Here is a 13,527-nt window from a genome sequence, read left to right as displayed (position 1 = left end):
TCGTAATTAAGACTACTACCTATCACAACAATTACTTTGACATCGATATTGCTGCCGCAGAGAATCGACTTTTATCTCTCGTCGTATCTTTCACTGCTTGCGTCTCGCGTAAAAATGCACCGTTCGCGAAAGGAACGAGGAGGAGACTAAAATTGGGACGGAATTGACAGCATTCGCGACTCCGATACAATCGGCATCGATACGGTATTCTCAACCGGCGCCTATGATAAGCCGGTATCCGTAGCGTGAGACGAAGGATAATCTCCGACAACGGCGTTCTACGTCATCGTTAACCTGAAAGCCGCGGACCGAGTTGCAGGGGCTGCGGAGAGCAAGTAGACACAGAAAAGGCACCCCTTCTCGCGCGGCTTTTTTCGCAATTAAATCGGCAAACAAATAGACGATCGCGCGCGCGCGCGCGCGCGCGCTCGGAGGAGCCGCTTCGAGGCGGACGGACGGACGGGCGTCCCGCGGATAAACGAGTTCTCTCTCGGGCGGGAGATAAAAGTCGAGCCGGCTCGCGATATACGCTGCGCCGCGCTGATTTACGAAGTTGACAGAGACGAGAATGACGACTATACGAAGACGCGGACGAAGACGATGACGAGGGCGAGGACGAGGATAAGGACGACGGGGACCGGGGGAGATCCAGCTCTCTCCGCGCGCCGTCGTCGTGGAAAACGTCGATGAACGGAGAAGCCGAGAGAGGTGGCTGAACCTTGGCCGAACCCTCGCCGGCCGAGCCGCTCGAACGATACGTACTTGACTTTATTGTTCTCTGTTCGTAAGTGCCGTGCACTAGTTACGTTCGGGATGCCGTTGCTCGGGCTCCGCCATTACGCTCCGGCGATATTCGCGATAGATCGTAACGCGAGCGAAATTCTTTCCTCGCGCTTTCCGATCTCCCTTCTAGATTATGACAGACGCGTCGCGTCTGTCGTAGCGCGACAATTTTTCTCGCTCGTCCGGCGGGAGGAAAGCGCAACGCAATCATCAAACGAAAGGAAAGGAAAGCGAGGAAATGGAAAAATTCAGACGCAACGACGGACCTTGATCTTGTCGCGCAAGTCGAATCGAAAGTTACACCCCGGAAAGCAAAAGAAGAATAAAATAAAACAAAACGACTGATCGCGCGACTCGAGTAGTCGGATTTCGTTGCGCGCGGTGAGAGAGCTGTATACCCTTACGGTATCACGCGAGAGGAGTTAATATGCCCACGCGCTAATCAATCGCGGATATTTTTGCGATGGGACGTCGAGCCGCGCGGACGTGATGTAAAAGAGCGAATGTAACAAACTGGTACACAGACTGCGGTTACAGCCGCCGCCGAGCGGCAGCGGCGCGACGGCGAACCATCGCCGTGCTTTTTGCGGTCCGGCGCGGCGCGCTCGTGACGGAAATCGCCACGCGGATGGAAAGTGTCCGCCAGATCGCTGCGTCGACCATCCCCGAGGCAAGACGCGATCGGTGTATCGTAATAACAGTGATTTAAAAACGTCACAACGAGCGCGCGGCGGTGGCGGCGACGGCTCGTAGTGCCGCCCGCGAGAGTCGTCGAGGAAGCGTAAAGCGCCTTCTCTCCTTCTCCCTCTCTCTCTCTCTCCCTCTCTCTCTCTCTCTCTCTCTCTCTGTCTCTCTCTGTCTCTCGAATGCAGCCTGCACCTGAAAGACCCGCCGATGAATCATGTAAACAACTTGGCGGATCGACGGCCGTATCGAACAATGCCCTGTTATTTAGTGACGCGAGATCCTCGCGGTAATGGATCCGCATTGTCGTCCCTTCGTCGTTCTTTTGCTTTTCTACCGACGACGCAACAAGACGAGCCGGGCGCCTTCGATAAGCGCGGCGGGAGAATCATTTCGACTCGCGAACGAGCGTAGTTTTCTCGCACCGACTGAGGCGTACCGGAAGAACCGGCGCAGACAGAAGAAATGTGCGCGAGTGGGAAATTTATTGTTCCATCTCTCGCGAAATATATCTCGCTGCACGCTTCTTCTCGGCTCGTGTTCCTCGCTTCGTTTTTACCATGTTTCCAGCTCATTAACTCGTAATGGTCGTATCATCGCCGGCGAGGGGGGGAATCCGTGCTAATACACCGTGTCGGTGTTCGTACATTAAAGTGCACTCGACAACAACAGATGCGGAGAGTCCGCCTCTCTTGACGTGTGCTCCTTAGATAAAATTAGCCGGCCGAATACAAAGCGAATACGGACGCGACGTTCTAAATCGCGCGCATGCGCGGTGTATCATGCTATCGATGCGATCTGAAGCGCGCGCGGCGATGCCTTTATGACGAGCGCTCCTTTGAAAAGCGATCGTATCTGCGTCGATCGATTATTATCCGCAGACACCGATGAAGCGGTCAGTATATGGCGCGAAACCACGCGGAACCACAATACCGACAGAACACACCAACGGGTTCCGCAGTAACGTCTAATTGACTTAACAATTATAGGACGTCGATCTAATTCACTCTACGACCTCGAGATCGTATCTCTTACGAACGCTCGTACGAGCGTTCAACGCGATTTCCTACTTCTATATACAGGGTGTTCCTCTTTCGCTCGTATCCCAGCGGGGGTGGGTCTCGAGCCTCGAAGCGAAAATACCGAATTTCCGTTTTCTTCCAATGTCTTTTACACTTTCTCCTTCGATTCTCTCTCGCAATTTGCCGCACTGCGAGTGAGATTAAAAACGCGTTCATCGCGCTACGCTGCTGCCGCGCGATGAAATTTTCGGCTACTCAATGAGTGGGTCACGCGACTCAAGGGCTCGGCTATTGTTGCATATTCAACGATTCAGCAACGCCCCCTTTGTCATCGGCATCGACGTTCCTTATTAGCTCTGAAAACGAGAGGCTCGCTCGTTGACTTTTCCGCAAGGGTGCTTCTCCGTCGAGTGCGTACTCGTTGAAAAGTGAGAGCACTCGGTTATTGCGAACAGTCACGTAGCGACTTTATTTCTTCACCGGCCGAATCCCGCCAGCTATTTCTCCGCTCCTTCACTTTTTATTCCTCGTTTACCTGCCCCGTTTTTTCCTGCTTTTCTCTTCTTTCGCATCAATTTCGTTTTCATCGCGCGCGTTACGCGCGTGCGACTCTCAGCAGCAGCCGCGTCGCGTCGCAAGCTGAAATTCGCTCTCGTGAGCGCGGCCGTGTCGGCGCGACGGACGGATTAATACAATTTTCCAGGCGAGACGGCGCGCCGCTGTTGAATATTCAGCGGTTACACGTTACACGTACATTGAGGAGACGATAAGTCCGGGGACACGGTGGATTACGAGGCGCGCGCGGCGCCGCCGCCGCCGCCGCCGTCTCTCGTTCGCTCCATCCGTGGAAGGAATTCTGGACGTAAAACGGGAAATTTACTGTCGAAGGGCCGGATGACGCCGGCGCGAGAACGAGCTTCCGCCGTTTAACCTGCCGTTCCCCGATTATGCTTACTTTCGCGAAATTGCTCGTAATTCACATTGTCTCATTGTGGCCTAACGGTGCGGGCAATCAACGTCCGTTTTACCGTAAAGGACCGGCACGTCGGCGGACAAAGCGTACGACGACGACGACGACGACGACGAGCGAAGTCGACGAACGTCGCGACGCGCCGTTCTTTCGCCGACGTTTCGCTTCCGCGAAACTTCTCCGGCGCCGGCGATCTTCCCCGTGAGCGAAAGAAGCACGCGACGTCGCTCGCGGAAACGTCACAAATAAAACGTCGCGCGCGTGGTTTTATTTGTCGCCGAACAAGAAAACAAAGTGCAAGTTCCAACTCGCGTGATTCGACAACGACGAGGAAAGTTGAATGATACGTAGACCTAGACTCCTAGTAGACGACACGACACGACGACGTGTCCACTCACCTGAAACAGATTGTAACCCTTATCGTACATCCACATCTCGTCGGCTGGATGTTCCTTCGGAGCGTCTCGTTGACCGGGACTCGTGACGTGAGACGGCGGGCCCCTGGTCAGCTGAATCGCCAAAGACCTCTGCAGCAGCAAGAGGCATCTGGAAGGCCCCGGGCCACCGGGGCCTGTTCCGTCTCCTAAGATCGAGGCCATTGCGAAGGCCCGTCGCTAACGAAGCCGACGACACGGCGGTGGCATCACGAAATCTGCAACAGCGAGAAAAAGACGGTGAGACACGCTGAGTAATTTCTGAGCGAAAACAAGACTGTTGGATGTTAATCACAGGACGGGGATAAATTAAGTCGACAAAGTGAATAACCGCGCGAAATCGCGTGTGTAATTATTAAAGCATTAAATATCGATCAATATACTTCGCATTAATCTCTTAGTCCGGATAGGCCGTTGCGCGGCTTGCGCAACGAGCCGAAGGAAATAAGAGAATGAATAATCGAGCTGATCGCTCTCTCGCCGATGAAAAGTATTACAATTTCAAGAAGCCCGCCGCCGGCGATTTGCGCCCCGTTTGTGTAAAATTACGCGGGAAGACGCCCGGACGCGATTTTATTGCGCGTTACGTAAGCCAAAACTGTAGATACGCTCGATAGCGGAGGACTGCGCGAATGACCTGCAATTTTACGCAACGCAGCCCTCCGCCTCTCCCGTGCCTCTCCGCCTCGCGTCCAATTATTCTTATCGCCGTACCATGGAGAGAGAGAGAGAGAGAGAGAGAGAGAGAGAGAGAGAGATAAAGCGGCGAGTTCATCGCACTATTATACAAGTTCACGAAAGTTACAGACGACGTGAGAGACTCTCGGCGATGCCTCCACACGCGCGTCCGTGACGCGTATACAGCTGCTTTATTGACCGTGCGTTGCAGGAAACCCGGCTCGCGCAGGATATTCTCTCTCCTAGGATCAGTGGTTCTCTCGTCCCGCTGCAAAAATTCTCATTCGCTTCCCTTCCAGCGCGAAAGTTCACGCCGGACGCCGAATTACGTTCTCTGACCTTCGTCCGTATCGATATGCACTCTCGAAGCAACCAATCAATTTTTGCGCCAAGTGCCCAAGTTACATTACGTTTTATTATTGTCACACACTATTGTGTTATATATCGATATCGCTCCTACCACGCTTGAATTCCCGAAAACAAATCGTGCGTGTGTGAGACGCGCTTCCACAGAATCTGAACGTTCAGAGACTTGGGATTTAGGGGGACTCACTTTCAGTTTAGATTCCCGGTTGAGAGATCCTGCGGGAGTCCCGCCTCGTCTCCTCATCTCCTAAATGCCAGAAGGCAGCGTCCTCTCACGTATTCCTATATTGTATCAACGCCTCCTACGTCGTGCGTCTAATTGATTTAGCCAGGGTGCGAAGGGATGAAACGCCCTTACTCGCGGAGATCCACGTGGCTCTCTGCCTCGTCCGCGAGGAGACGAGGTGTCGGGTAATAAGAAACATTGGGGAATGGCTGTCTCTGTCGTGGCTGTGCGCTGTCTCAGTTTTCTGGAGCCAAGCCAAAGGCGCAAGATTGCTCATCGATTCAGCCCGTATACGCGAATTCAAGTCTGACCCTAATTGCCGGACGTCGAGACCGGCCAAATGTACCGGCATATTCGACGTGAGCAAGAGACGTGAATGAACTCCGAACGCGGGATGAACTCTGACGTTCGCGCCGACCACGAACCGCACGGAGCCGCGAGGGGGGATATATTCCCGAGATGATTCGGTTCTTCGAGAAAACGACGGATATTGCAGTAGCTGTAATAATACACACATTGTTTCTTCTGTGGGCGAGAAAAGTCTCCTCGCGTCGATGGACTCGAGTTAGCGCGAGCAGATTGATCGTCTCTCGGGCGTTTAGTCCGCGGGCTAATACCGTTTCGCGCTCGGGGAGTTCATTTTGCGATAGCGACGAGCACAGAATGCCGGTTTTATTGGAAAGTCCCGCATGGTTAATGGGAGCCAAAGTTAATTTCCTCACGTCGATAAACGGCCGATCATGCAGATAAGATACTTTGTGATGCGTAACGAGCGTACGGGACACGGCCGTGTACCGCAACTATCGCGCATTATTTTTTTAATCCGAGGATAATTGGGTAGTCGCGCGCTGCGCGGTAATAGACGACATTGAATAATACCGCCGCGAAATCTCGCGACCTCTCTCACGAGGCGATCGCGTCGCTGCTGATGATAGCCCGCGAGTATAATATCGAGGAAAAAGAGACTCGCGCGCGCGCGCGCGCGCGCGGATCGCGAGGGAAAGAATAAGATCTAATGAGATTCAATCTTTGCCGTGTTCTATCCGTTGTCTACCGTGCCATTCGTTCTGTGAAACGCGCGACTGTCTGGCGCACTTTTATCCGCACCGCTATCGACCGATCTTATTCCCACCGGTCCCACAATGGGGGCAATTTTCTCATCGCGTACTCGGCAAATAGTTTGTACTATCCGCTGTTATCTGGCGAGTCAAAGGCGTGCCGTTCGCTCCTCCGCTCGCCATCGGAAGGGGCGAGACAAAGGCGAGTCGCTGCGGGGGGGAGCAGACAAAATCCGCGGGGGTGGGCGCGATCTCTGAAGGGACGGAAAAGAAGAAACCTTCGAGCGATCCTTCCTCTCCTTCGGAAGCCGAAGCGCACTCGCAGCTCGGTTTCACCTTGTACCAGTTCGCGGAGCGGAAGGTGTTCGACCGTGCATCGCGGAAAAAGGACTTCCTGCCGCATGACTCACTCGTCGCGACACTCGTCGACGTCGGATCGTGCGTTCGTGTTACGGCAGCGACGACGGCGGGTACTCATTAATGTCCCCCGCCGATTGTACTCGTCTCGCTACGCGCGCGCGCGCGCGCATCCCTGAACCTGAACCGCGGCCGCCAATCGAATCGCGTGGGACCCGGAGCATTAATTAGCGCTCTCGCGTTAATTTCCCTGTCCGCACCGCGGCTTTTCCCCGTGCCGGCCGCTCGCGATACAGGCGCTACCGCGCCGATGGAAAGTGGAATGTCTCTCTCCCTCTCGGATTCTTCGCAGCGCGCGTAGTCACGAGCGACCTGGATTCTCCGATCTCGTCCATTATAATCGTAATTATAGTAATCAGCGCAGAGTCACTCGGCAAGAACAGGACGGACGACGTAGTCGGAAATAAAAGAGCGCGAGCGGCCTGCGTTAACGCGGCTATTCTCTCCCCGAGAGCGGCCATCGATCGCTTTTACGGGCGCACTAATTTCCCGCGGGATTAACACGTTCGTGAAAACGCGAATATCGTAATCGTAATTTAAATAAATACGCGCGCGCCTTGGAACTTGGCGCTCGGTCGGGACGAGAACCGAGAGCATGTCTCGATTTTCGCGCCGATGATAACGCCTGGATCCTGCCTCGTGTCTCGTATCTCGCAAGTCGCGCTTCTCCCTCGTGCGAAGAATTTTTGACATTGTGTATACAGTATAGATTCCACATATTTCCTAGCTTTATAAGAGCTCACATATATATTACATATGCACATCGGGACACACGAGTTGCGCGTCGCATTATTGCTCGGCTCTTTCTGCTACGGACGCGTCATTAATTTCCCTGCTAGGCGACTCGTCCGACAATTTGCCGAAGCGCGAAATCTCGCCGATAAATCTCCGCCGGTCTTTCTCCGAAAAGCTTTTTACTCCAGCCTTCTTTCTGAGTCCGTTGCGTCGCGTCGCGTCGAGTCGCGTCGCGTCGCGTCGCGTCGCGCGGAGCCGAGCCTGTGGGGGGTTGTTAAGAAAACAAACTTTCATATCCGATGAGCAAATTCATTCTTCGCGTGAGACGCCGCGCCGCGTGCGCGCTCGTTGCGATCCTTTGATGTATCGTCGACCTTCTCGCCGGAGACCGACCGGACCCCGTCGAGTGCCTTAGAAAGTACTTCTCGGGCCATTCTCGTAAAACGTGTAACGGGAACGATCAAACAACGTCTCGGCCTAATGGAAGTCCAAATAAAGACAAATCTCCGTGCGCGCCGCCGTCTATCTCTCGCTGGAGGTGTCCATTGAGACTTTAAACGAGAGACGAGCGGGTTATCAATGGCTACACCGGACGACTACATCGGCCCGGCCGCGGCGGAGGCCTCCGAGTATGATGAATTCTTATGCCGACGATGAAAATGCAAATAGAAAGTCCCAAGATCGGCCGTCATCCTTTGACGTCGTGAAGGCTCGTCATTAATATCCGAGAGCTTCCTCCCGATACAGACGACTTATCGGAAAATTGCTGTCATTATCGTTACATCTGAAAAAGAGCGGGAGAAAAAAAGATTCTTACACGGCGAGGAAGCGATCGCGCGCGGCGATACGGAAGACGACGAGAGCCGTCGTCGTCGTCGTCGTCGTCCCGTCGGCGGCGCGGCGGCTCTCGCGTCGAGAAGCCCGGTGAAAAGGTAGAAATTCATCGAGCCGAGTCCGCGCGCGGCCGATCCACCTCTCGATGAGATTTTCTGCTTGGAAAAAACCTGCGTGACTCTCGCCTCGCGCGACCGACATAGTTCGGCGTAATAGGATATATCGAGAAACTCGAGAAAGAGAGAGAGAGAGAGAGAGAGAGAGAGAGAGAGGCCGGGTTACCACACGCCGGGTTTCCATTTAAGAGATCACATAATTGTATCCTCCCGGAGCGGGCTCAATCGCGCGTTACGCGCAGGGAGTTTTACGAGGGGCGACCTGTCGCGCATTAGCATTATACGCGCGGCATTATTGCGTACCTTCGCTCGCGGTTGGCGCACGCGTGCGTCTACTTTGTAACTTGATACCGTCACAGACCGATCGCGACGTGAGAAAGACGACGGGCAGGTAACGCGGCAGGATTTTACGACGCGTCTTCGCTCGTTTACGATGAAAATCACTCGGACGTGATACAGCGAGAGCAGCGTTTCTTTCCGCTTGGAAGCGGCATGCTCGCTCTCTCTCTCTCTCTCGCTCGCTCGCTCGTCGCGACTTAAAGACTCGCGGCGAAACGTTTCCGTCCACGACTGGACTCCTTCGCGTCTCGCAGGATCACCTGCGTGCGCGCACGGGGTCAAGCGTTGAAAGGATACTCGGAGGTGTCGGCGTATCCCGAAGACCCGGTTCTCACGCCTCCACCTTCGGGACTTGGCGGCGACGTGGAAACAGCGGCTCCTCGGTACGATACACATGGTGGAAAAATCGCGCGGACGTCGCGGGATGCAACGCCGCTCGGCTCGGCTCGACTCGGCTCGAGCGTTTTACGCGTCACGAGATAGCTCGCCGGATAGACACCCGGCTCCTCGTATGCTCTCGCAAGAAAGAAGGCATTGACGGGGGGTCACCGAGGCCTACCACCCTGAGCTGTCCCCCTCCCCCCCTCGCCACGTAATAACGAGCAACGGTAAAGCGCACGGGCACGGGCGACGGCGACGAGCGGACGGCGCTTAAAGGATGTCAATTGCGAGCGCACGGATAATGCGTCGTACGTGAACATTATTGAAATAACGAGACGGGGAGAAAGGCCTCGCGCGGTGTCTGTCAGCCGGTGTCGCTCGCTCGAAGCTCGACCGAAGCGACGACAGAGAATCTATCGACGTCTCGATAACGTCGCGATACCACGCCGACGACGACCGAGTCAAACGATCGCCTCTCACGCGCGTGCTACCGTCCGCAGCTCCGGTACGCCGAGACGCTCGCGACGTCTCTTCCACGCGGAGGCGGAGGCGACGGCGGCGGCGGCGGAGCGGCACGCACCCCGGAACAAGGAACACTCGCGGCAGAGCGACCCTCGTCGCCGATCGTTTTCGTTTTGATATCCGTATAGCCGCGGCGAATCGCCGCCGGCTATTATCCCAGGTCGCCGAGATACGCGCGCGCGCGCGCGCGCTAGAAAGTTTTCAAGCGCGCCGCCGCGGTCTCCTGATGTCGCCCGTGCGATCTTTCGGCTGTCGCATAAACAGACGTCCGCGAAAGTTGTTATTAATACATTCTATTAGTGTCGGGCGCAATTAGGCTGATTGTATCTCCGCTGGAAACAGTCTGTCATTTGCAGGATGATTTTTGGCACACCAGGAAAATACCTTCTCCCTCGCGCCTCTCACCCTTTCTCTTTCTCTCTTTCTTCTCCCTCGAACGCCGCGGCATGTAGGAACATGCGACAGGATTATTAGATCATTCATAGATTTTATCGGCCTCCGAATTCGATGAGCCGGATTTAACTGTCGCGTTTTTAACTGTCAGCTACGCTGAGCCGGAAACGCGATATTTGTGAAGCAGAGTCCTGTCTTCACAGCGCGGCGCGCTCTCCTCTCGTGAAGGGGTTTTTCTACTTCTGAAATCAACATTTATCGGCGGCGGCAGAGGGTTGAGTTTCGAGTGGCGTTGCCGCTTGATAAGTAACGCGACGCGCGCGATCGGACGCGGCGGCGACACTTTTTCGCGCTCGGAAAATATCACTGTGGAAAATCAGGTTTCGTAACGTGCTAACGAGCGCACAGTGAGCGAGCGATCGAGCGAGCGCACAGTGAGCGAGCGATCGAGCGAGAGAGGCACAAGGATACGCGCGAGCAAAGGATGTCAACCGCACTCGAGTGTGACTACCGGTTCGCGTCGCGACGAAGGTGGTTCAACCTGGCAGGATAAATTACACCGGACGTAAGGACGGCCGGAGTCCTTGGCGGGGATGTGGCGTAATTTTCCGCGGTCAAAGAATCTCCCCTTTCAATAATGGCGGCGCCGCGGGATCGCGATATAATAACCCGTTAATAGAATCCGCGTTGCTGCATAGACTCCGCGACGGATATGAAAAGAAAATTTGCAGTGTCGAACCCTCCTCCCCCCCCCCTCTGCCTCTGCCTAAAGCTGATCGATAATGCTCCGTGTGTGAAGGATATATTGAAAAGAAAAGAAAAATCTCTCTTTTTCTTTTCGACGTATCCTCGCATGTACGCCGAGGTATTTCTCCGATTTCAACCGCGCGGCGTTACGAAGCTGTGTTTCCACCGGCGCAACGTTACACATCTCGCGAGTCGGAGAGTCGCGTGCGTGTATGTATACGTGCGATACTTTACGTATGCGCGAGCGCGCGTTGGCTTCACGCACGGGCACCGGCGACAACGTCGCCGCGATATACGCGTGTGCTTCGTGTCGTAACGTAATTCAGGGCAACAGTTAACACCGCGCGTTGTAATAGATAAGACGGTTAATTCGTCGTCCAACAGCCGGTCCCATAATTGCGAAACATCGAGACCCGCGCGAGACTTTCACGCGAACGGCGAGCGACACGAGCGCGAGTCTCGCGCTTTCCTGCCGTTTAAATAACGTGTCGATCACGTCGCTGCGCACGTATCACATCGAGCGCGCGAAATTAGGCGCGCCGACGCGTTGCCGAAGAATCCGGCGCGAAGCCGCGCCCCGGCTTTTTCACTCGGGTAATATACGTATGTGGATCGAATCCGCGTTCTCCCTCTCTCTCTCTCTCTCTCTCTCTCTCTCTCTCTCTGCGCATCCTGCCCCGCGGGGAAAAGAGACGCGCGACTGACACAGTGCGACTGTGCGCGATGTTTGCCCGATAATTAGCCGGTAATTAATTTAATAATTCAACTTAGTAATTCGCCGTCTGCATACCTCCGTGGGCATCCGTTAATTAATTTAAGCACGAGAGTGAAAGCGCGAGCGCGCGGAATGAAGCCGTAATTTCGCGTAATAATTCGACCGAAGGTATCGTCACGGAAAGTATCGTTACTTCCCGTCGAATCCCGCAACGAAGACGCGAGCATACCCGGTAGGGTCTACCCGGCTCTCCGACAGCCTAAGGCGCGAAACAATTACTTTGTGGGACTACCGGAAACTCGAGTCGGCGGCGAGGCACGTCACGAGCGGGAACGAACGCTTGAATCGTATCGCTCATTATCCGCCACCGAGCATAATAATGCGCACCGCGAGGAGGTACGTATTTTTGCAAAAACGACCGCGCGAGATCTCTCGATGCATCGAAGATCAAGCAAGGGCGCGCGTGCGTGGGGTTGCCGCGAGTGCCATTATTAATGGCAGAAGCGGTTCTGCACGGCCGTCATTACGCTTCATCGTTCCCCACATGCGCTTTTCTTCCTACGTATATGGGAAACTAACGACGACCCGACGATGCATAGCTAATTGTCGGCACGTGGCTGACTCTCGTCGTCGAGAGCGCTGTCGCGCACGCATTCGCGCGTATTAATCACGGAGGATTCTCAGGATGCGCGTCTCAGGCGCGTCGTGCCGCCGAAAGCAAGTCGGCAAGTCGAAAGCCCGACTGAGCGTGAAACCGTATCGGTATCGAAATGAGGTGAATTCATTGGAACGTGAATTTAATTAAAGTAATTCAGGTGGGCCGCTAATGAAGAGAAACCGAAAGAAGAATAAACGAAAGAAAACGGACGCGTATTGTATGTTTATGTGACGCATGAGAGGGAAAACGAGCGCACGCTGCATTTCTCCGTCTTTCTCTCTCTCTCTCTCTCTCTCTCTCTCGTGCGCGCGCGCGCGCGCGCGCAGGAAATCCTGTGATACGCAGCGCTCTCGAGCCGATACAGATCGACAATGTATAATAAACAGCCTCTTTTAGCGTCGGCGTATGCGTGATCGGGACAGTATGACAATCCAATGGAAACGGGAGTTACTTGTTTTCACTTTCCATCGACCTCGAGGTTGCGAGCGTGTGTCCACTCGTGCGCGGGCCCGCCGCGTACACGACGCGACATGGAAGCGTACATCAGCGCCGATAGCGCTCGGCCATTATTTTCATTATTTGCCGTCAGGCCGATCGAGCAACGACAAGATCGAGTCGAAAGTCTATTTTTCCGCGGTTGCTCGAGGAGAGGAAAGTGCGATCGTAGGAGGAAAACAATTTAGCCACGCGACGCGTATCGCACCCGTATATGTACGTGTACGCGGCGCGCTGCTTCGGCGGAAGTACCTCGCGGAAATCGTCGGAAGCGACGAAGTAGATACCGGCAGTTCCGTATCTGCTCGATCGACCCTCGACACGAATATGAGAAAATCTCCAACCGGCAGAAACGATCAATTATCACGAACGTTTCTAAATTCTACGTGAAATTATTCAGCAGTCTCCAGATCTGTTTGTTTATTATTTACTGCCTTGGCTTTCCGCGATCTCTTATTTTCCGAGATATTATGTTAAATCTCAGCGTGAATCGCGAATTTGGAAGAAAAATCGAGCTCGACAGCGCAGCGTTGCAGGATCACGTTGTTTCTCGACGCACGCGGAGAACGTGATACGAAACGACCACGAGCGCGCGTCCCTTCGTGCTTGTTTTTGGAATGGAAAGCGTTAGTCGTAAGAGGAAACCGATCCGACGTTCAACGGTTGTTGCAAAAGGAGCAACGCGTCTTTGTTGCACGGCGGGCCGAGCGCGGCGCGCTGCGCCGCGGCGATCATTAATATCGCCGCTTCTAGACCCGAGAGATACCGGGCGGCGACTAGACCAATTACCGTTATAGCGCAAACACTGTGTTACCGCCGTTAGAAAATGATTTATCGCGGATTGTTCTCGGGACGGGATTTATTGGAGCAAGTCGCGAAATTATTGAAAACTCGCCGCGACCGACGCGGCGCGGCGCGGCGCGGCGCGTACCTTCGCGCCGAACCGCTCGCAAA

At 54.5% G+C, this 13,527-nt stretch overlaps 1 protein-coding gene across 3 annotated transcripts in view; it reads right to left on the bottom strand.

Moving 5' to 3' along the window:
• The window catches only part of knockout (Stork-head domain-containing protein knockout), a 79,282-nt gene that overhangs the window by 35,230 nt on the left and 30,525 nt on the right, over positions 1-13,527 (bottom strand). For all 3 annotated transcript variants that reach the window (XM_011155219.3, XM_011155220.3, XM_025302484.1), the window contains exon 2: positions 3,858-4,111. In XM_011155219.3, the coding sequence (XP_011153521.2) occupies positions 3,858-4,058 (201 nt within the window). In that variant the 5' untranslated portion in view covers positions 4,059-4,111. The remainder of the gene's footprint in view (positions 1-3,857; positions 4,112-13,527) is intronic.

This window comes from Harpegnathos saltator, unplaced genomic scaffold, assembly GCF_003227715.2.
Source record: "Harpegnathos saltator strain DR-91 unplaced genomic scaffold, Hsal_v8.6 scaffold498, whole genome shotgun sequence".
NCBI classification, from domain to species: Eukaryota; Metazoa; Arthropoda; class Insecta; order Hymenoptera; family Formicidae; genus Harpegnathos; species Harpegnathos saltator.
The sequence above is the reverse complement of the archived record's forward strand: the minus strand, read 5'-3'. Positions and strand labels throughout refer to the sequence as shown.